General features: G+C 44.1%; 1 protein-coding gene across 1 annotated transcript; it reads left to right on the top strand.

Moving 5' to 3' along the window:
* The first annotated feature begins 1343 nt into the window (after positions 1-1343).
* LOC126335673 (cell surface glycoprotein 1-like) lies at positions 1344-7776 on the top strand. The gene is made up of 2 exons (XM_049999129.1): positions 1344-1691; positions 7408-7776. The coding sequence occupies exons 1-2, from the start codon at positions 1344-1346 to the stop codon at positions 7774-7776; spliced, it is 717 nt and encodes a 238-aa protein (XP_049855086.1).
* The last annotated feature ends 15093 nt before the right edge of the window (positions 7777-22869 follow it).

Here is a 22869-nt window from a genome sequence, read left to right as displayed (position 1 = left end):
ACAGCGTTTCACGCTATAAAAAAAGCTATAGCAGAGGCCGCACAATTAGCACACCCGGTCGCGCATGCTCCACTCGCTCTCATGGTTGATGCTTCGTCCACTACCATTGGAGCCGTACTTCAGCAACAAATTGATCAGCTATGGCAGCCCATTGCATTCTATAGTCATAAGTTGTAACCATCTCAGCAACGTTGAGCAACATATGACCGTGAGCTGTACGCCGCTTATGCGCCAGTAAAAAAATTCAGACACGCATTAGAAGGGCGATAGTTCACGATTTACACAGATCATAAACCGCTTACCTATGCCTTTAAGGTAAAGTCAGAGAAAGCATCCCCCAGGCAGCTGCGACACTTAAGATTATAACAGTCAGTTCACGACCAGCATTGTGTATGTGGAAGGGAAGCTAAATGTTTTCTAGCTGATGCACTTTCTCGCATAGAAGCAGTGTCCGCAGTAGCAGATGACATCGCACAGGTGGAAGCAGTGACAAAGTCCATTGATTACGACGCCCTCGCACATGCGCAACAATGTGACAGTGAGTTGCGGGATCTATTGCCCTAAGAGAAAGAATTGAAGCTACAGCTCGTGACATTTCCTGAAGCAAGCACTGTACTGTGACGTAGCAAGAGGAAAGATACGTCCATTTGTGCCACAGCAATTCAGAACACAGGCAACTGCATCAATGCACAATCTGTCACACTCAGGAGTAAGAGCCACACTCAGACTGGTCAAACAAAAATTTGCATGGCCAAGTATGCACACAGACTGTAAAACATTTGTGAAGTAATGCTTGGAGTGCCAGAGGAATAAAATCACACAGCACGTCAGGGCACAATTAGACACATTTCTTCCACCAAATCAGCTCGCAGTCGGGCAGCCGACCCGAGCGGACGCGGCTCTCTGCACCTGGCGTAGCTGCCCGTCTGATAGTTCCCCGGAGTGGTCACAAATAAGCTGCAAATGGCGTAGCAGCCGGTGACGCTCTACTGAGCGGCACGAACTAGCGCAAGCCGCTTAACGCTTTCGGCTCAGCTTCCTGCAACTCCGGTTGCAAATCCCCCAGCGGGACTCTCCCGTTCTTTGGTAGGGTAATCTCAGTGCCAGGGGCCCGTTCACGTCGGATAACCCCGCGCACTAAAGGCCGCTCTCTTCAATCCGCGCTCTCTTGCGCCGCGCATTGCACTCCGCGCGGATAGGTCTTAGGGACACCCCTCTTCTGTAGGGACACGATACACAGAACTTTCGCCGAAAAAGTAAATATTGTCGCTTCGTGAAAAGAGCAAAATTGTCGGCATCCTATCCTTCCCTATCAAAATATAAAAACTCCCGAAACAGCAAAGATGTCCGATCTTTCCTGTGCTTCCCCACCACTTACCCGCAGCAAAGCTGCAGCACAAGAGGCGGAAATTCCGGCTACTCCCGCCATCATTTCCGTCCTACTGTCCACCTTCCAAGAGCAGGTTGCCTTGAAGGACAAACAGATCGCAGAACAGCAGGAGCTGATCGCAGAGCTGATTGGCAGCGAACTCAGACAGACAGAAACACCCACACCACACACACAGACACCTGCCGAAAAACCGAAGGACATGCCCTCTATTTCACCTCTGGCGGCCCAGACACCGACGGAACCGGAGCCAGAGCCGACGGAGGACACAACCAACACAGACGAAGACGGGCCGTGGCAGCAGGTCGGCCCAAGACGCAAACAGCCGTCAAATACTCAAACAAGTGAGCCCATGAACTCACGAGGCAACGGCCGAGCGCTGTTGCCAACACCATCTACATCGCGAACCAACAACAAAGGCAACACAGGGACCAACACAAACAACCCTGCGACTGCAGCATCCACAAATATACAAGCAGCTATGCAGAACAAGAACAATACCGCGACTGGCTTCCCACCAGTCATCATTCACAACTACAGAGACCTAAGTCTCCTAAACAAGGAGTTTAACAAAAAACACAACCCCACAACACACTACTCTAAGCTCACTGCGGAACACGCCACACTGTAAGTGGCGAACAAGCCAGATTACACAAATCTACTGGACTTTCTAAAAGAAAGGAAGGTAGAACACTTCACGTACAGAACAGTTCTGGAAAAAACACAGCAGTACGTAATCAAGGGGATAGACTCACGAACCCCAACCGAGACAGTACACGGAGAACTCTCTGCTCTCGGGTGGGAGTGAATTCGGGTAAACCGAATGTCAGAGTTCGGCAAAGCGAGACCGTCTCATAACTACATGGCGGAATTGGCCGACACGGCCAAGTCCCGCGACCTGCTGAAGTTAAAGCTATTTCTTCACATGGTCGTCAATGTAGAAATTTACAACACGCCGCGCAACCCCCCAACAATGCCATAACTGCCAGCGCTATGCGCACGCAGGTATCAGATGCGGTCTTGCACCCCGCTGCCGCATTTGCGCAGGCGGTCACACGACCCAACGCTGTAAACTCCCCCATACAGCACCTCGCAAGTGCGCCAACTGTGGTGCTGCCCATCCGGCAAACTACAGAGGGTGCATTGCTTACAAAGCAGCTCTGAGGCGCAAAATAGCGAAACGTGCCAAACCAACCGCCATCACAGTTCCGAAACCGCCCCCGCGCCCAGTAAGAAGTGGAATATCCTTCGCTGCAGTGCTCGCTGGCAGCCCCAGCAGCGCGGGACCGTCAGAGGAGCCCCAGAGCTCAGGACACGCCCAGCAAACACCCCCAGCAACACACACACACAAAAGACAAACACACCCGCACCGGGCACACCACACGAAATCAGCAACAACAACACCCTACCCCCTGAGATCGCGGACTGCAGCCCACCACAGGCCACAGAAAACGCACCTACACAGGGACGACCACAGCGCCAGAGGAGGAGAAGGAGAAACAGCCGCAGCACGAGGAACACGACCACACCACAACAAGTACACAGACAACAGAACACCAACACTCATGAACACAACCCGGACACCAACTCAACAACCCCCATAACGCACCCACTCACGACAGAGAATACACAGGCGCCCACAACTGCCACACGTACAGCCGACACTCAGGCCAGCCCTCATCAGACGCCAACACAGGAACAAGCGGCCGCTAACACGACCAATAACTCGCAGGCCGACATGACCAACATTACGACAACATTCCAGAGAATAATGGAAACATTATTCCCCGGACGCACGACCACCGAAATAGTCACGAAGATTATGGGGTGTGTCTCACAACTCTTTATGCAGTTCATGTCGAGCACCTCAACTGGACTAGCTTCCAAGCCACTATCACACCTCTTCTTACACTACTACATGGATAATACACCATACCAGCCCCGAAACGCAGACTTAAACACAATCACACAGATCCTGTTCTGGAATGCCAACGGGATCGCAAGCAAAAAAGCCAAAATGGCCGCGTTCTTGGAGCGAAAGGGTATCCGAATAGCTCTCGTGAACGAAACACTACTTACGACTCGCAAACAACTAAACATCCCAGGGTACTGTGTCTACCGTACCGACCGAGCGGATGGCAGGAGGGGAGGCGGCACGGCAATCATCATACACAGACATAGAACAAACGAACATCGAGCTCCCAGCACTTGAAAGACTAGAGGCCACGGCCGTCAGGGTCAAGTTCAACGGAGCCAACACCACACTGATATCGATATACAATCCTCCTAAAAACATAGTAACACGCGATATCAGCACAGTACTCAACACAGCACCGCGGGCAATTGCCGCTGGAGACCTCAATGCACAACACCCTGATTGGAACTCACGAATACGGACCTCCAACGGCAAGAAACTGTACGAACACGCACTAGGCCGAAACTACATTATACGTGGACCGGACGTTCCCACGTTCGTGCCTACACAGGCTCTACATAGGCCAGACGTGTTAGACATAGCCCTCATAAAGGGCATCACATGCACACTCAACCTTACAGCTGAAAACGATCTGGACTCACACCACATGCCAGTAATACTGCACATGGAAGAGACACTGCAGGACATCGAACCACGCAAGACGCTTAACTACAAGCGTGCGAATTGGACACTGTTCAAGGAAACGCTTGATAGTCGCATTCCTGACACCCACGAAATTAACAACACACAGCAGATCGATGAGGCTGTGGAGGCTCTCACAACTGCCGTCCAAGACGCAATGACTGACGCCATTCCATATACAACACCAAGACAACACTCAACGGCCCTGCCCCAGGAAATCCTGGGCCTTATCTCAATGAGGAACCGCCTCAGGAGATACTGGCAGCGTACCAGGCGCCCGTTCTATAAACTGCTCGTCAACAGACTACAGGGCATAATACGGGATAAAATACAAACGTTCAGAAACAAGCAATGGGGACAGAAACTCGCTGGGCTGGATACCACACATCCTGGCGTGTGGCAACTGGCCAGACACTTCACCAGGGACAAACATTACATTCCCACGTTACAAGGACCAGACGGACCAGCCTACTCCGCGACGGAGAAGGCAGAGCTTATGGCCACAACACTTGCAGCGTCTTTCATGCCGAATCTGGTTCCTTCAGACCCAGCATTCACACTTGAAACAGACCAGGAGGTTACACAACTTGTAGCTCAGCCCTCGCGCAACGAAATAAGACGTACTAGCACAAATGAAATCACATGGGCTATCAAGCACACCAACGCCAGAAAAGCCACTGGGCCTGATGGCATTCAAAACCGTGTCCTCCACGAGTTCACGGATAAAGCCGTATAATACCTCACACACTTAACGAATGCCATCCTGACACACCAACACTTCCCTGACTTTTGGAAGGCGGCCAAGGTCCTGATGTTCAGGAAGCCAGGGAAAGACCACTCCCTCCCACAAAATTACCGACCCATCAGTCTGCTGTGCTCGCTCAGCAAGATTGCTGAGAAGGTAATACTAAAACGTATCACTAGGCATTGCATCGCCAACGACACCTTAAGACCGGAGCAATTCGGCTTCAGGAATCACCACTCGACAACACAACAACTCCTCCGAGTAGTCGAACATATAACACACGGCTACAACATGAACAAAGCCACAGGGGCCGTGTTCCTAGACATCGAAAAGGCTTTCGATCGTCTCTGGCACAACGGATTCATACGCAAACTAAGCGAAGCTGGTTTCCCGGACGGACTCGTACGTCTCATACACTCGTATCTCACGAACAGATGTTTCAACACTAACGTGCAGGACAAACAATCAACACAACACGGTATACAAGCTGGAGTACCCCAAGGAAGCATCCTAGGGCCCATCTTGTTTAACCTTTACACTAATGACTTCCCAGCGACACAAAACACGACGTTAGCCATCTACAAGGATGACACAGCCATCCACGCGCAAGACTGGAAACCGTCGAACATCAATTCACGAATACAGACAGCACTCAGAACAGCTGAGCCTTGGTTGGAGAGATGGCGTATTAAAGTAAACGTCGACAAGTGCGAAGTAGTTCTGTTCACACGCAGACCGAAACTACTGCGCAAACACCAACACTGTAGACCAATAACACTACATACTCGCCGAGAGAAAGTCAGGTACCTTGGTGTCTGGCTGGACCGGAAACTTACACGGGGGGACCACATTGAATACGTTGCCAACCGAGCGCACGCGAGGCTCAAACATCTCTACCCAATGCCCAACAGGGAAAGCACACTGAATAGGAGGGTGTCGAGGTCCATATACACGACACTGATTAGACCTCTGATGACGTACGCAGCTCCCGTCCTGGGATATGCAGCTCCTACACGACTGCGCCGCCTGCAGATCATACAGAACAAAGTGCTACGAATCATTAGCAACGCTCCACGCTACACACGCACCGTGGATCTTTACCATGAATACCGCCTTGATACCCTCAAGGAAGTATTCAGAAAACACGCCACACGACTATACAGGAACTCGAGACACTCGAACAATCCTTTCATCCTCACTTTGGGAAACTACGATCACAACCACAGGTGGAAACACAAGCGCCCAAAGACACTGCTAGCTAGGGCATAGCCACCTATGGTAAACTAACATACGCAAACAGCGACGAACGTCGGTAAGCCCCTGCATATCAGCAACACTGACTGGCAACTACCAGCTGCTACTAGAGCCGACCAACGGGCCACAGCAGGGACACCGACGAGCTCGCCCACAGGCGCACAAACAAACTGCCAACATTCCCTCACACTGAGTCTCCCGTATATGACCTATGGGACACAAGACCGATAACAAACCTAACTGTTGCAGGTTGCTGACGCTGAACGAGGACTCCGTACCAGCACCCAGCGCCAGCCGCCGTGCAGCACAAGGCACAACGCCAAGGTATCGACAAGCATGATACCCACTACTAACAAAGCCTATCCTTGCACAACCTATCGCAGGCAGCAAGACAAACGCTACTGCTCTTAAAACCCGACCTAACTATCGCAGAGGTTTTCTTCCCTTGGCTCTTGCCTTGGCACTTTTTTTCCTCTGTCCTTAAAACCGCTACCCTTCGTCAGATTTCGACCAATCTACCTCCAGATGAGCGCGTATTAATGGTTAATCTTAACCGGACGTACGCAAACATCGCAGTAGCCACAACCTGCGACACCTCACTTTAGTGAATACTAACCCTTATGCAGAGGTGGCAGTAGACCTTTTGTGTTGGCCATCATGCCGGTATGGTTGTGGAGGGGCTCCACCTCTGTTAAAAAAAAAAAGAAAAAGAAAAAAAAGAAAAGAAAAAAACCAAATCAACGTTTTGACCATGTGCATGTTGACATCATAGGCCCACTCTCGACATCGGAAGGCTACATTTATTGCCTCACGGTGATTGACAGGTTTACTAGGTGGCCTGAGGCATTTACAATGAAGAATATCACTGCAGAATCTATAGCTCAAACATTTTTTCGTGGTTGGATTGCCCGGTTTGGAATTCCACTGAGTATTACAACTGATCAAGGACGACAATTGGAAGCTTTCGTTTTCAAAGCATTGGCTACGTTATCAGATACGAAACGCATACGCACCACGGCATACCACCCCGCATCAAATGGCATGGTTGAGCGTCTTCATCGAGTGTTACAGGCAGCACTGAGATGTCACAAAACACCGAATTGGACAGAGACACTACCTATCGTACTTTTGGGTCTACGTACGCCATTCAAAAGTGATCTGAAAACAACAGTAGCAGAACTGGTGTATGGACAAACGTTACGCCTACCTGGGGAATTTCTGCACAGCATGGCAGATGATACAATCACAACCTCAGAATTCGCCACAAGATTAAGAGAGCATGTACACCAATTGAGACCAACAGTGCCTAGAAACCAGCTTGGAAGACACTCGTTCGTTTTTGCGGAGCTAGACGAGTGCACGCACGTATTCTTACGCAATGATACTGTGCGTAAACCACTGCAGCCACCATATGACGGACCATACCTGGTAGTCAGTAGGGATACCAATACTTTCCGCATAATGATTAACGGTACACCCACCACAGTTGCAGTGGACCGTATCGAGCCTGCATTTCTGGACACAACAGACACCACAGCTACCACTGAACACAAACCAGAGAAGACAGGAGAAGCTACAAGATGTGTTCCTGTACCCCACGAACACCACAACGCTCAGCGAATACCAGTCACTGCAACACCAAGACCGACGTCGAGGACTGCTACACCACTCCCTGGCACAACCACTGACACACGTGACGCACCGCCTGGTTTCAAGAAAGAAGTAGTTACAAGAGCTGGACGGCGTGTGAAATTTAATCTGCGGTATCGATAGCATTAAAGGGGGGAGTCATGTAATGACCTGTTTCTGACAATCGATCCCTACAAGTGTACAGTGCTTCATCAACATTCCGTGAAGTGTTAATTTACGTTCAGTTATATAGTTATTCTTTGACTTAGCTTTTGTTAGTTATTCCGTGCTGTTCATGTTTACACAATTCATTCATGTGTGTAGTGTTAAGTTATTGCTAAATATATGTGGGAATAAAGGAATTGTTTTCTCCAACACCCACAACTGTTTCCCTGACCAGAATTCTTCAAATACATCATTTTCCTTTACAAATATTAACACATCCAATAACATAATCAAAAAATAGTTATCTTACGCATCACGCCAGTAAGTCTGAGGGAGGCGCGATGTGGAGTTTGCCTTGTTAGACTGCTAAGGCACGTCGACTCAGATATGGTAACACCTGACCGTTTAATTCTAGACCAGTGGTAGTCAAACGGGTCCCTGCCGCCCACTAGCAGGCGTCGCAGCTTTCGTGGCGGGCGGTAGGGGCCTTAAAAATATTTTCATTAGGTTTTCATAATTTTTTTTTACGTAAAATATTTCCTCAGTAAAATATAATTTGCTGTAACTTTACTTTATAGATTTTCTAAAGTGACTTCCCTACTCCGTAAATCACCATTACCGATGAACCAATGCGCGGCTAGGTACAAAAGTGGGCGGCAGTTACAAAAAAGATTACTGTCCATGGGTCCCTCACGGAAAGTCGCACGCGTTCAAAGCGAAGTGTAGAGAGTGTTTGTACGTGCATCGGTCCAACTCGGCTTAATTCTTCTCAAAGTCGGCTTGCATGGTGATGCAGCCGTGGTGCACTGCCGAGTGTGCCTATAGGCGGCTTACTCAGCGCTGAAATATCTAAGTGGCAGTCAGTAGAATCAGCGTCCGTGGTGCTTGAGCGATTCTAGACGCTTCAGTCCGGAACCACGAGCAGATTCGAATCCTGTCTCGAACATGGATGTGTGTGATGTCCTTAGGTTAGTTAGGTTTACGTAGTTCTAAGTCTAAGGGACCTCAGATGTTAAGTCCCATAGTGCTTAGAGCCATTTGAACCATTTGAACAGTAGAATCGTTTATTTCAGAAACCCGTCAAGCACCAAGTTTGTGCATTTTGGGAAAACACAAAAAACTGTCTGCCATCATACTACATGTTTCGGTAGTGACTTCGGTATTTTTTTGTGAAAGTAGGGTTATTTAAGATTGCTGTCATTGGAACGAGAAACAACTTTATTTAACTGATTTCTGCAGTAAATGAGTAGAGCAAACGTATTTTTATGGTATAATTCTCCATATTTTTAGGATTTATAAATACTTCTCCTATATTTGGAAAAAAACTGAGTTTTTAATTATATTGAGACTACATTACTAACACACATGAAATAATCAACTACTTCAATCATCACTGTAGGAGCTACTTAATCCTCATAAACAAATTCCGCCTCTGTAGTAGGCCATTGTAAAATGTTGTCATAAAATGTTTCATACCCCACTAGGTAAAGTCTTAGGGCATTTAGGTTTCGCAGCTTCTCGATATTGATAGGAATCTAAAACAATAACGAAGGAATTAGGTCTCAGACCTAAACTCGAATGGAGAATGGCCAAAAAATATATTACTTCAAACTGCACTACAGTAGTTTAAGTAAACGTTTCAATGAAAGAAATAGTTACACCCAACAGTAATTTTTAAGTCAGTTGCCTAATACATTATATTATTCATAAACTTACTTTTCCTGAATGGTAGGCCAAATTGGTGGGTAAGCCAGGAGCAGGCTCTGTTTTCAGCAGTGTGAAAGTTGACTGAATGATTCAATCATATGTGCCTTGACTGCTACTTTTCCAGGTGTGTTACTGTTGCCACAAAATTGTTTATATGTGGATATCTTGAAATTCTACTTTTGGTCTTTAGGAACACCTGTACCAGAAGTTTCGTCTGAGTTTTGTATGCATGAGGCCACCATGTTTTGGAACTTCTAATATCTTGGAAGGAAACTTTGTGCACATTAAAACGATTTGTTTGACTGGCTTTCAGTATAAGCTCCATATATTGCTCTGGTGTATAAATTCGGTCCATATTTTTCACGATACGCTTTATAGCCCCAAAGTCTCTGTCATATGGTGAATCACGAACAGGAAAGTTGTGGGTGATACTGTCAAATTGCCCTGTGTCACAGAAGTTCATCAAAAACCTAACAGTTGTGTGGTTCTCGTTCTGTCCTGATGGACCATCACTAAAAATTCAGTCTCTTTACTCTACTGGATATTTCAGTCTCTATGCTGCTCAATAGAAAACTGCATACCTCATCTGGTGAATCACTACCTTTACCTTCATGATAAAGGTAGGTGTAGGACTTGTTGTTTTCCAAATCATGGATACTAAAACCGTTAACCAATAATTGCCACATGTAAAAAATTTCATTATTCGGGAGGGAAAGTTTTGCATATAATCAAAACACAAAGCGGCGGTTTCTTTGTCATCATTTTGAGACGCTTCTTTCATACTAATATAAAACGTTTTGGCCCTCGTCTTGTGTACAATAAACTCTGCAGTTGCCGTACGTTTGGCACTATCATTCAACGATTTCTCCTTCAATTTTGCGTTTAGGCTTTCATATTGACTGCATAAATCTACCTGTGGTCGACCGAACGAGCACCCAAAGTTTTCATGAAAATAGGAATAGAAAAAATGAGACTTTACGGTATCTTTTAAGTCAGGGTTGTCATTAATTAACATCTCATGAAGTTTTGTGACATTTAAACTAGCATCCAAATACTTTTTGTGTTGGCCTCCATAATGGGTCTCTTTCACTTCAATTTTTTCAATATGATCGTGGATACCTACACAAATGTTGCCAGGAAGACCATGCCACTCCTGCTGTGGCTCCTCATGTCTTTAGGGGTAGTATTTTGAAGTAATAATTGGCAAATTCTTCCTAATCTGTTATGTAATGTACCATGGGTTTCCATAAACACATTCTTACAAACATGTTTTAGTACACCGCCAACCTTTACAATATCTGTAAGAATGATTTCTTTTAAAAGTGCCTTCAGTATTCCTACCACTTTCTTTGCCTGACCTTTTGTCTGGACCTTGTTTTCCCCATCTACGCTTAACTTCATTAACCTCAATCAAAAAATGAATATAGATATCTTGAAAGTTTTTATTTTCAAGAGAATGAAAATATATCAACGTTTCATTAATGACATACTGGTTAATGTTTATATAACAATTTGCATGGCACTTACAAATTATACTGCTGGGCTTATTTTTCGTAGGTACTTCCTTTTCAGAGTAAGAAACATAACCTTCTAGTTTCACCCTTGCATTCAGAATACGATTACGTTTGTACGAGTCATCGTTTACGAGCCTCGTTTCCTTTTGTGTTGAGGTTCGTCTTCTGAACTTGCACACATCTCACTTTGATATAGGTTTACTGTCATCACAAACCTATGAACACTGGAAAAGAGAACAGATTTATTCGAAAATCTTAAGCTAACTAATCAGTGACGACAATAAAAACATTTGAATATCTGACTATTGTTGATTCAGAACGCGAGTACCAACTGGCAACAAAGAAACATAAAGTGTCCCCACAGTTTACTGCAGAAACCAAACAAAGGGAGTCTTTCGACTGGTTTCCGACGTACACGCGAAATTAAACGTCATACCAAACACCAACAGTTGGAGATATTTGACTGCTTTCTGCACTGAAATGTGCAATTACCCTCAAAGACAAATGTGGTGCTATTAACTCATTTTTTCTGGTTATGGCACTTAATTGGTTTCTGAAATAAACCATTTCAGAATAATGGAACAACCTGCTCCAAAAAAAGACAAAGATTTCCGAAATACCACTGAAACTGGAGCGGGAACCTCCCTACTTTTTTCTTAGTTGTCACGTATAAAACCAAAAGTATAACCTGCCTTAAAGTAATTACGTGCATAAGAAAACTCGTCTATTGAAAGGCACTACAGCAAATTGTATTCAGAAAAGTATTGTGAAATTGTAGGGGACGGCAGAGAGGAAGAAACAAGAAAGTCGCAAAAACTATAGCAGAAGAGAGTTCTGCTTCCACAAATGTGGTTTGTACCAGTACTTTGGCCTGTTTAGTTTGGTTAAAGGACCTGCGAAATAAAATGAAGTTTGACTATATTCCTCTCAAATTTAGGTCGAAGAAGGTGAAGGACGCTGCGAAGGGACTCTTAGAACTAATTAGAATGTTGCTGCACATTTAGCAAAAGCTGCGAAGCCCTTTATGGAATGGCCAATAATAAAGAATATTATGTTGGATGTATTAGAGACAACGAACCCCACATTATCTCTCGCGTACAGCAGAATGCCACGTTCCAATGGGATTATATCTCGGCAAATTAGAGACATTGTCGGTAATGTGTATGAAATGTTGGCAGCCAAAACTGGAAACTTAGTGTACTCCATCGCAATTGATGAGTCCATGGACTTTAGCGACACGGCCAGTTAGCTATTTTTTCCGTGGCTTTGGCGACGACCCACATGTAACGGAAAGATATTATTATTATTATTGATTAAATATCTTTTGCACCGTTAATCTTGTCCCACCAAACGAGGTTTTCCGCGCATTGAACATAAACATTTGGCAATGACGAAGAAAAGAGAGCTGAAATTTTGGCAAAGGTCGAGACAGATGGAACGAGCGACACAAGAGTAAGAGTAGTGACAGATGACGCTATTGCGCAAAGTCGAGGAGTGGATAGTGACACCGTCGCCAATCACAGCGAATCGTCTTCTGCACTCTCCACGGCACGATACGCTGATGCAAACGTCCTAAGAGGCTCTATTCTTGATAGTCAACGCTTGAAGTACGAAAAACGTAATAGTACTTCTAGCTGTTACTTCACTTTGTATGTGAGTGTAGGCAAGTCCGGTTGTTGGTATACTACTGCTCACGGTCTTTTGCATTTGTTCCTCCATTAACAGGGGTAGGACGGCAAACGGGCCGACTTGGAGCAGGAGAGGCACCACAGAACATTTTAATTTACACTGTCTATACTTCTACAAGTAAATTCATAAAACTTTGTCAGCATGACCAGGAAGGATTCAGGATTGACACTCGTAGAAGCGGAAGTTCAAAAACATAACAAAATATTTTTTTTACGTGTAAAATCTCATCTTTTTTTCACTTACTATTGGCTGCATTTGTTGCTAAAGGTACACTTTTCTTCATAAGTAAGAGAGACAGTTCTACCATACTTACAGGTGTCTGAAACTCTAGAACCTATTTAATTTATGGAAAAATGAATGAGCTGTTACTTTTTAAACTTTATGTTTAGAAAAAATCGAATTTTGTAGTTAATTATCTCAATTTTTACCACAGTTTTTAATAGATTTGTAAAATTCTAGAGTTTCAAACACCTGTAAGTATGGTTTGTATGCTGTGCAAAATTCATCAAAGAATCTCTCTTACTTGTGAAGAAAAATGCACCTATAGCAACAAATGCAGCCAACAGTAAGAGAAAAAATGATGAAATTTCATATCTAAAAAAAAAATATTTTGTTATGTTGTTGCAGTTTCACTGCTACGAATGTGAATCCTTCCTGGTCATGCTAACAAAGTTTTATGAATTTATTTGTGAAAGTATAGACAGTAGAAAATAAAATGTCCTGTGGTGCGTCTCCTGCTCCAAGTCGACCCGTTTGACGTCCTACCCCCTTAAGTGAAAACTGCTGCTCCTTTGCCCGCAGAAGGTAGTGATGGGCGCAGTCGAGTATTTCAAGAAGAAAAGAAAATGAACGCGCATTCAAGAACCGAGAACTTTCGCAAGTACAACCTAGCTCCATGGGAGATCGTACGCTTCAACCACATATCTGGTTACAATCGCAAATCTTCTGGATTCTCGGATGTGAAAGTAGTGTGCCTGAGTCCGTAATGTGAGTAGTCATCACCATCTGCTGCGGCTGTACGGAAAATAGTCTTCAATTATCTGAAGCAAAACTACATTCGTTTCCGGAGTTTTTTTCCATCAAATTTTATTTTTTGCATCAAGAGCCATTGTTTTCCAGTTAAAGTGCCCGGCACGAAAGTAGAGTCCTCAAGGTCGCGGCCGCTGCCTGCCTCCGACAGGGGCAGCTGGCTGTGATTCGCCCGCCTTTCGGCTTTGTTGCTATGTAGGTACCGTTAGCGGTGCTGTAGGTCAGAGCAGCTGAAAGCTCAGTGTTACCGTACTAAATGGAGTGTTCACGTCTAATATCAGTGTTTTACTGCCTTTAGAAAGGTGCTTTGACGCGTGTTCAAATGGCTCTGAGCACTATGGGACTTAACATCTAAGGTCATCAGCCCCCTAGACTTAGAAGTACTTAAACCTAACTAACCTAAGGACGTCACAAACATCCATGCCCGAGGCAGGATTCGAACCTGCGACCGTAGCGGTCACGCGGTTCCACACTGTAGCGCCTAGAACCGCTCGGCCACTAAGGCATTTCAGTAAGTAGCACAAAGTACGTGCTCCACAGTATAATCATATGTTTCCAAAAAGTAGTGTGTCATATTTTCGATGCTTTCTACAAAGGAATGCCAATAGTGAGATTAATGGCCTCCTTATTTCTCCATCTAATGGTTTTTTCTCCAGGTGGCTGGCGCAGCTAGGCGTCCACAACACATTACGTCGAGGTCACTTAGCTTTCTTACCCAAACATTTACGACAACAATTTGCGCTACAGTGACAGTCTCATATAAAAAAATAAATTCACAGATCGAAAAATTACAGTAGAAATGTGTAAACGAAATCTTACGAATAGCAGTGTTGTAATACATTCACATACATTCACGCATAGACACAGAAGTCATAACTCTTAAAGTACGATTCTTGGTTTCAAACATCCTTTTTCACAAACCAGAGTCCCTAACCACTACTCATTATTCATATACATAAAAACACGTAATCACATTCCTCATGTAGCGTCAGCTTATTGATCATAAACATACCTCAACAGCATAATACAAAGCGTCGTCGTAATAATAACATCATAAAACATCAGTCAAATCTTAGAAATGTCGTAGCCTTCTGCAATAATTTCAAAATCTAAAAAAATTCTCTGCTCATTTCAATAGTGTCATCTACCTCAAACGTAGTTTAAAAATCATGATCCCATACCAAATACATCATTCAAAGCTCTCATAGTGTCACAATGGTTCCGAAAAAATATGAACAGTTCACAAAGTACATACAAAATACAATTTCATAAGTGTGAAGTTATCCAACTTTGTAATTACGTTAACATCTGTCACTGACGTAGTAAAAAAATGTTTGTCTCTCTCAGTTAAATGATCAGATTGCTGTGTAATTTATGTGTTAGAGAAATATGGTACCGATGTGTAAAGTTGTATAAGCAAATACCACATTAGCTAGGGCTCATTGTGCTTGCCAAACACATGGTACACAAAGTAAGCGTGTAGCCCCCGGAGGATTAATGTAATTATACCCTCAGGTGTTACAGATTACAGCAATGGAATGAAGTGTATCACGGAAAACCGTTGTATCTTTGTAATTCAAAAATCTTTAAAAATAAATGTTTTAAGTACAAAATTAATCACTCAAATACGTGTTCTGCAGCTCTAAACTATGGGTCTTGTTGTAAGATAATCTCCGTCATTACTTAACGATAAAAATGTGCCAATTGTCGTAATTATCGTCGTCCATAAGCAAAGTTCTGTAGAAGTCAACGTACTTACCTCATCATAAACAAAAGTGAAATGCTTTACATATAGATATCGTAGATATTACGCTTATTGCCGTGATGAAGAAAGTACTGTACTGTAACGGATTGTTGTGCTACGGAAAAGGCTGTCTCATTGTAGGTATACCACAAAGTTACTAATAAAACATGTTTTACTTACCAGAATAATACAGAAAAACTGTGCAGATATAAAAGAGATACAGCGCAAAACCAATAATATAAATTGTGTCTCACACATTAGTAGCGTCGTGATATAATCGTGTAGCAGTGAAATAAACTAACCACTGTGTCATCTGGTGTCCCTCAGAAAGTACTTTAAATCCAGAACGTATTTTCAAACAAATCAAAATGTTGCCTTAAAATTTCGTTAGCAGTACCGTTATATGTTCTAAGTATGTAAGCCTCATAGTCGTTACGTAATCGTGCAACTAACAAGCAAGAGTGTACACACACAATAACACTGTGTCGTCTGTTCACTATAACAATGTATTCATAATTACTGTCTAAATATGTTCCCTAGGTTCTTGACTGGATAGTTAACTTTAAAATATAGTTGCATGTTAACACTTTCTAAGTGTGACAATGGGTACTAGTAACGTGAAGTGATAAATTTTATAGCAAAGACTAATTTAAAAAAGAGATTATCTCTCAATAAACGGTTTTCCATGTGAAATGTGGTGCAATCCTTTACTCTTCCTAGTGCGCAGAGTTACAGCTACAAAGCAATTATCATGTTGTATACGACGGTAAAGAATACTAAAATTTTTCTCAAGGTTAGCGTCTATGTTATTTTTCTCTGAGCCAGCCGGCGCACGTGGCTGCCTGCGGTGTGAGTCATTGTCTGTCTCTTTGTTGGCGCGCGTAGTTATTAGGATTAGGAGACCTAACTTCTACAAACTCACCTTGTCGAATCCCGCCAGTTCTGATGAATTTCATGTCTGTCTTTACGATGATATCGTCTGTCGTCATGTCGGTAGATTCCATAGTTTCTTTCTTGGCGGTCACGTGGTGGAGAATTTCTCCCTGAATCGTAACTGCGCGCTAAACTGTTGCTTCTGAAGTTACTCTGTTTCCTTTGACAATAATTATTTTGTTCCCACATTGTCTGATCTCTGATTGCCTCTGTCATATTCATTAACCGTAAATGCGATCTCTCTCTGTGACTACTTTTACTCTGCCAACGGTTGTCATATGGGTGGTGTCTGTTTTGATCACAATTTGCGTTGTAAGAATAGCCTTGTCGTGTGCAGCTATTATTTCTGTCATCGCGGAATTGTGAAGGATGTGACCTTAATTGCTCTGCTCCTGTTATCGCGTTCCGCGATTGTCAGGGTCAATTTCCAATTCTTGTAACAGTCCCTGAAAAGCTTCAGTGTCGTCTTTGCAACGTCCTACCAAAATAATATGTCGTAAATGTTCAGGCAATTTGACTAAGCAAATGCGGGATGAGTACTGAGGGGTTGTATGGGTTTCAAAGATCCTGATTCTTATGTAACATGTCTTCGAAATATTTGACAAGACTGCAAAATTCAGGTTGTTCGAAAAGTTTCATCATTATGATCTATGTTTTACTCGGTCTTGTGTAGCTTGAGACCAATATGCTGAGAGGAAGGCATGATAAAATTCTCCTTCACTGTGACAATCGTGAATGAATGATCGCATTCTTACAGCTGGTTCATTCTATAAATAGCCACACATAAATCCTAACCTGTGCTCCAATGACCAGTTGGGAGGAAAACAATGAATGAATTGATGGAGCCATACTTGTGGATGAATGTCGTTGCCAGAATTCTTAAATGTTTTGAATTTACGTGTAGTAATGAACAGCTTATAGTCAAAATCATCATGTCGGCGAGTCGCATATCGGTCATTCTTACTTCGTTTCGGCGGTTCCGTCTTAAAATTCAGTGCGCCTTGCCAATTTCTTTCATAATTTCCGAAATGCCCTGTGTTATTAGCTTGTGACTTTTCCGTATTTCTATGTCCCTCTTCCCGTATTGGAGCGCGAGTGTCCTCTGAAATATGTAATTCTTGTATTATCTGTGTCAACTGATCTTGTACTTCCCGGATTTCTCTTTTGTACTGTGTATTGATTTGATTTTGATTTTGTTTGAATTTTCTAATTTGTTCATACTCTTCTGTGTCAGTGAAGGCTACGGGTCTTGTGTCATTCAGATCATCACCTGTCTTTGTAGATAAGTTAGTGAACTGATCCGAAAGTTCGACTACTTTCTCCGATAGTGAACTGATTTCCTCAGTGTGTTTTTCTGAACCAAGTTTCAGAGTGTCCTTTTGTGTTGAAATCGTATCTGCTGTGTCCTTTAAGTTTTCCTGAGATTTTATAAGTTGGATAACCGAATCGGTAGATGCAACTGAGTCAGTTTTAGCTTTCAAGGTGTCGTGATTTTCATGAACAATAGTTTGCAGTTCTTTTATGGCTGCTTCGTGATTCTGTAATGCATTTTCATGACGCGAAAAAATAGGTTGAAAATGCTCACAAATTTGTGTTTTTACGTCATTACAGACTTTTGGACATTTCGATTCGATTTTAAGTAACTCAGCAGTTAAACCTTCACATGTTTGTTCAAGCGTTTGTCGCATTGAGTCTAACTTTTGAAGCTGTTGCTGTGTTTGTCTCTGATTTTGTTCCATTGTGTGTAACTTTTGAAGCTTTTGTCCCATTTGCTGCATTCATTGTAATAACCATGCACTGGTGTCTGAAACATTTTCCTCAGTGCTGTTCGGCTGTGCATTTGAACCGGCAATATTCGCCTTTTTAAAAGCAGAAAATGTTTCTTGACTTATTTGAGAAACGGCGAGGATGCAGTATTTGGAAGATTGTGTGCTGTCATTTCAAATTACTGAGGCGAGCTGTTGCCGACCGATCGATTGATAATGCTTCCCTGTTCACTAATTGTTTCACTGTCTACACCATTATTTGCCACCCGCTCCATTTTCCTATGCACAGTTACCAAATTACTACTTTGAATGTCTGTTAATTCATTACACGGTGGTGCTGGTAAGCTAAGCTCATCGCCACCAGCATTTCTCAATTTACTTTGGAGCCTAGTGTTACGTTTTTCACATGCCATGATTATCATGTATTTCACACAAAAACAAGAAAAGCACAATTTGAAGAGCAAAAATAAGAAAACACATTAACATAACACTGAAAATAATATCTAGTTAATTGCAAGCGCAGCTGCGAAATACTTGATGCGGATCTACATGCATGCCACAACTGTTTTACTGAACAACAATGAAAAACAACGACTACAAAGGAAATTCTCTCTGCAACTATGCTCTAGCAATAAACAATAGCTACATTAATTACACAAACTACAAGAAAAAAATCAGAAGACTCTAGTGAGGTATTCTGGCAGGGTCGCCATATGAAACGTCCCCTTAGAAAAATTTATGAATGACTGTGCTGATAAACTTCTTACATTATTTTATTTTCAAACAGCTGAGCAGAACTGAACGTACTCAGACATTTCGCTCTTTACCTATTCTGATCAACACTAAACTGACACACAATGCTTTTAGCGCTACGCAATCTGACTTTCAATAATGCCTACAAAAGAATGGCCCTGACTAACAATAACCTACACCTTTCATGAATCACTTACCTCACAAAAATCTTCGTTACTCGAACTACTGCAACACAGCGAGCGCCAATACTGCCAGCTAAATAAAAGATTCTAACTACTGAAGGCACTACCTACCGATAGAAAGATTTTGGGAGAGAACAAACAATGTATTTACCTTAATAGTATTCAAAAGACACACACACACACACACACACACACATACACACACACACACACACCTGGAAATTGAAATAAGAACACCGTGAATTCATTGTCCCAGGAAGGGGAAACTTTATTGACACATTTCTGGGGTCAGATACATCACATGATCACACTGACAGAACCACAGGCACATAGACACAGGCAACAGAGCATGCACAATGTCGGCACTAGTACAGTGTATATCCACCTTTCGCAGCAATGCAGGCTGCTATTCTCCCATGGAGACGATCGTAGAGATGCTGGATGTAGTCCTGTGGAACGGCTTGCCATGCCATTTCCACCTGGCGCCTCACTTGGACCAGCGTTCGTGCTGGACGTGCAGACCGCGTGAGACGACGCTTCAACCAGTCCCAAACATGCTCAATGGGGGACAGATCCGGAGATCTTGCTGGCCAGGGTAGTTGACTTACACCCTCTAGAGCACGTTGGGTGGCACGGGATACATGCAGACGTGCATTGTCCTGTTGGAACACCAAGTTCCCTTGCCGGTCTAGGAATGGTAGAACGATGGGTTCGATGACGGTTTGGATGTACCGTGCACTATTCAGTGTCCCCTCGACGATCACCAGAGGTGTACGGCCAGTGTAGGAGATCGCTCCCCACACCATGATGCCGGGTGTTGGCCAAGTGTGCCTCGGTCGTATGCAGTCCTGATTGTGGCGCTCACCTGCTCGGCGCCAAACACACATACGACCATCATTGGCACCAAGGCAGAAACGACTCTCATCGCTAAAGACGACACGTCTCCATTCGTCCCTCCATTCACGCCTGTCGCGACACCACTGGAGGCGTGAGCGGACGACGGCCTAACGGTGTGCGGGACCGTAGCCCAGCTTCATGGAGACGGTTGCGAATGGTCCTCACTGATACCCCAGGAGCAACAGTGTCCCTAATTTGCTGGGAAGTGCGGTGCGGTCCCCTACGGCACTGCGTAGGATCCTACGGTCTTTGCGTGCATCCGTGCGTCGCTGTGGTCCGGTCCCAGGTCGACGGGCACTTGCACCTTCCGCCGACCACTGGTGACAACATCGATGTACTGTGGAGACCTCACGCCCCACGTGTTGAGCAATTCGGCGGTACGTCCACCCGGCCTCCCGCATGCCCACTATACGCCCTCGCTCAAAGTCCGTCAGCTGCACATACGGTTCATGTCCACGCTGTCGCGGCATGCTACCAGTGTTAAAGACTGCGATGGAGCTCCGGAGCAAGTATGGTGGGTCTGACACACCGGTGTCAATGTGTTCTTTTTTCCAATTCCAGGAGTATATATATATATATATATATATATATATATATATATATATATATATATATATAGGGTGCGTTCCGAAAGTAATGCAATTATTTTTTTTAAAGTAATTTATTGAACAGATTTGCACAAACACTTAAAATTCTTCAAAGTACTGTCCTTGGGCCTCTACACATTTTTTCCAGCGACTCTGCCATGACCGGTACGCGCCCTGGAAGGCGTCTTCTTGGACCTCTCGCAAGGTCTTCGTCACGGCGGATTGGATCTATGGACGAAAAAAGGGTTCCTTTCAGGGCTGACTTAATCCTAGGAAACAAAAAGAAGTCAGCTGGGGCGAGGTCAGGACTATAGGGGAGGTGGGGCAGCGTTGGCACCTGGTGTTTGGCCAGGAACTCGCGGACTCGTAGCGCGTTGTGGCAAGGCGCGTTGTCGTGATGGAGTTGCCAGGTAGCGGAGATGTCCTTTCTCGTCCTGACGACCCTTTTGCGGAGTCTTTCCAGCACATCCACGTAGTAGGCAGCGTTAACTGTCTGTCCTTGAGGAACAAACTCCTTATGGACCACTCCTTTGCTGTCGAAAAAGACAATGAGCATTGTTTTCATTTTTGATTTGCTCATTCTTGCCTTTTTGGGCTTGGGGGACTGATCAGTGTGCCACTCAGAGCTTTGGCGTTTTGTTTCTGGGTCGTATTCAAAAACCCAGGTTTCATCACCAGTGATGACGTTGTCCAAATAATCAGGTTCAATTTCAACACGTTGAAATTTCCGCTCGGTTGGTCTTTTCGTCGTCTGACAACACCTTCTGCACGAGCTTGGCGCACACTTTCCTCATCGCTAAATCTTCAGTAACAATGCGAAAAACAACAGTAGACGACAAGTTCAGTTCATTGGCAACCATCCTGATACTCAATCGACGGTCAGAGTCCAACAGTTGTCGCACACGAGCCACATTGTTGTCGGTTTTGCTGGTTGACGGCCGCCCAGAGCGTTGTTCGTCGTGAACCTCTTCCCGGCCTTCCTTAAAGGCCTTTAACCACCTCGAAACTTGTGAGTAGGACAGAGCCGAGTCCCCGTAAGCCTCACGAATTATTTTGTTAGTCTCCTCAAAAGATTTGTTCAGTTCAGCAAAAAACTTAATCGCGTAACGTTGCTCGATCGTCGATTCCATTTTTTCCGTGACACGCTCGGCGCGCAGAGGTTTACAATAACAGACGTCCTGCCGCTTCCACAGCTCGGAGAGCACTGAAACCGGTTTCGCGGCAAAGCTTAGCGTCCCCCCCACCTACTCCATGTGGCTCGCTCCCACTCGAACTACTAGGAGCGGCGCGGGAAATTCAATTGCATTACTTTCGGAACGTACCCTATATATATATATATATATATATATATATATATATATATATATATATATATATATATATATAGCAGTTCATGACATCCAGTCTTACAAATTTACTCTCTCTGATGGACACATGTCCAGATCATCCGCTCTCAAAACTTCTCCATTTCTCTCCCCACATCCACCACTGCTGTCGGCTCACCTCCAACTGCGCAACGCTACGCGATTTTAACAGCCAACTGACAAACACTACAATAGCAAATTTCAACAATGCAAACAAGCCACAGACTGCACACAGCACAGTCACTGATTTTCATATAGAGGGCTACATGGCGTTACCAACATAAAAACCTAAACAGGCTACTTACAATTGTCTGTTTCATGCTAAAGGTAATGCAGCTCATAAAATGACAAAACGTTATGGTGCTTCTCTATCGACTGTATATATAGATGGGGCAGTGACTTCAGACCAGCCCCAGCACCTATTTTGATTCTCCGAGAAGAGCATAGAAATCTATGATATTTGACGACTTTCAGACAAAGCTAGAATGTAGAATTGTATTACTTTAGTATGACAGAGGATAGTATCCGATGGCTAGAGAAATACAGTGTAATGTCCGTGATAAAACTGATTATTCTGGCCAGTCACTTCAATCCACTGTCTTCTCGGCCCACTTGGTTTTTAATTCAGAAACTGTAATGATGGGCGAATCTGTAACACAAGACATGGACAGTGCAGTAGTAAGAACAAGTTTTTTGCGTACCAAGCACGTACTGCGTGCTGAGAATAATAGGCTTACAGCAAAATTAGACAAAACTTTGGTTTCACAAAACCTTTCGAACAAATTCACATATGGAGAATGGAAAGAATGATTGTTTAAGAGTTTGTTCGGCCTCTAATTAACCGAAGCTTATGCTAGTGGTCCCTATGAGAGCGAATCCCCTGGGCATGTAGAATATTCCAAAATTC

The sequence above is a fragment of the Schistocerca gregaria genome, chromosome 2, assembly GCF_023897955.1.
Source record: "Schistocerca gregaria isolate iqSchGreg1 chromosome 2, iqSchGreg1.2, whole genome shotgun sequence".
In the NCBI taxonomy this organism is placed as follows: Eukaryota; Metazoa; Arthropoda; class Insecta; order Orthoptera; family Acrididae; genus Schistocerca; species Schistocerca gregaria.
Note: the sequence above shows the minus strand (reverse complement) of the source record. Positions and strands in the feature narration are given on the sequence as shown.

What these genes read in the sequence shown, in the direction of transcription:
- LOC126335673 (XM_049999129.1), top strand. Translation starts at nt 1,344, where the DNA reads ATGTCCGATCTTTCCTGTGCTTCCCCACCACTTACCCGCAGCAAAGCT. An exon ending in AAGACGGGCCGTGGCAGCAG is followed by an intron (nt 1,692 to 7,407) that starts GTCGGCCCAAGA and finishes AAACCACTGCAG; the next exon opens with CCACCATATGACGGACCATA.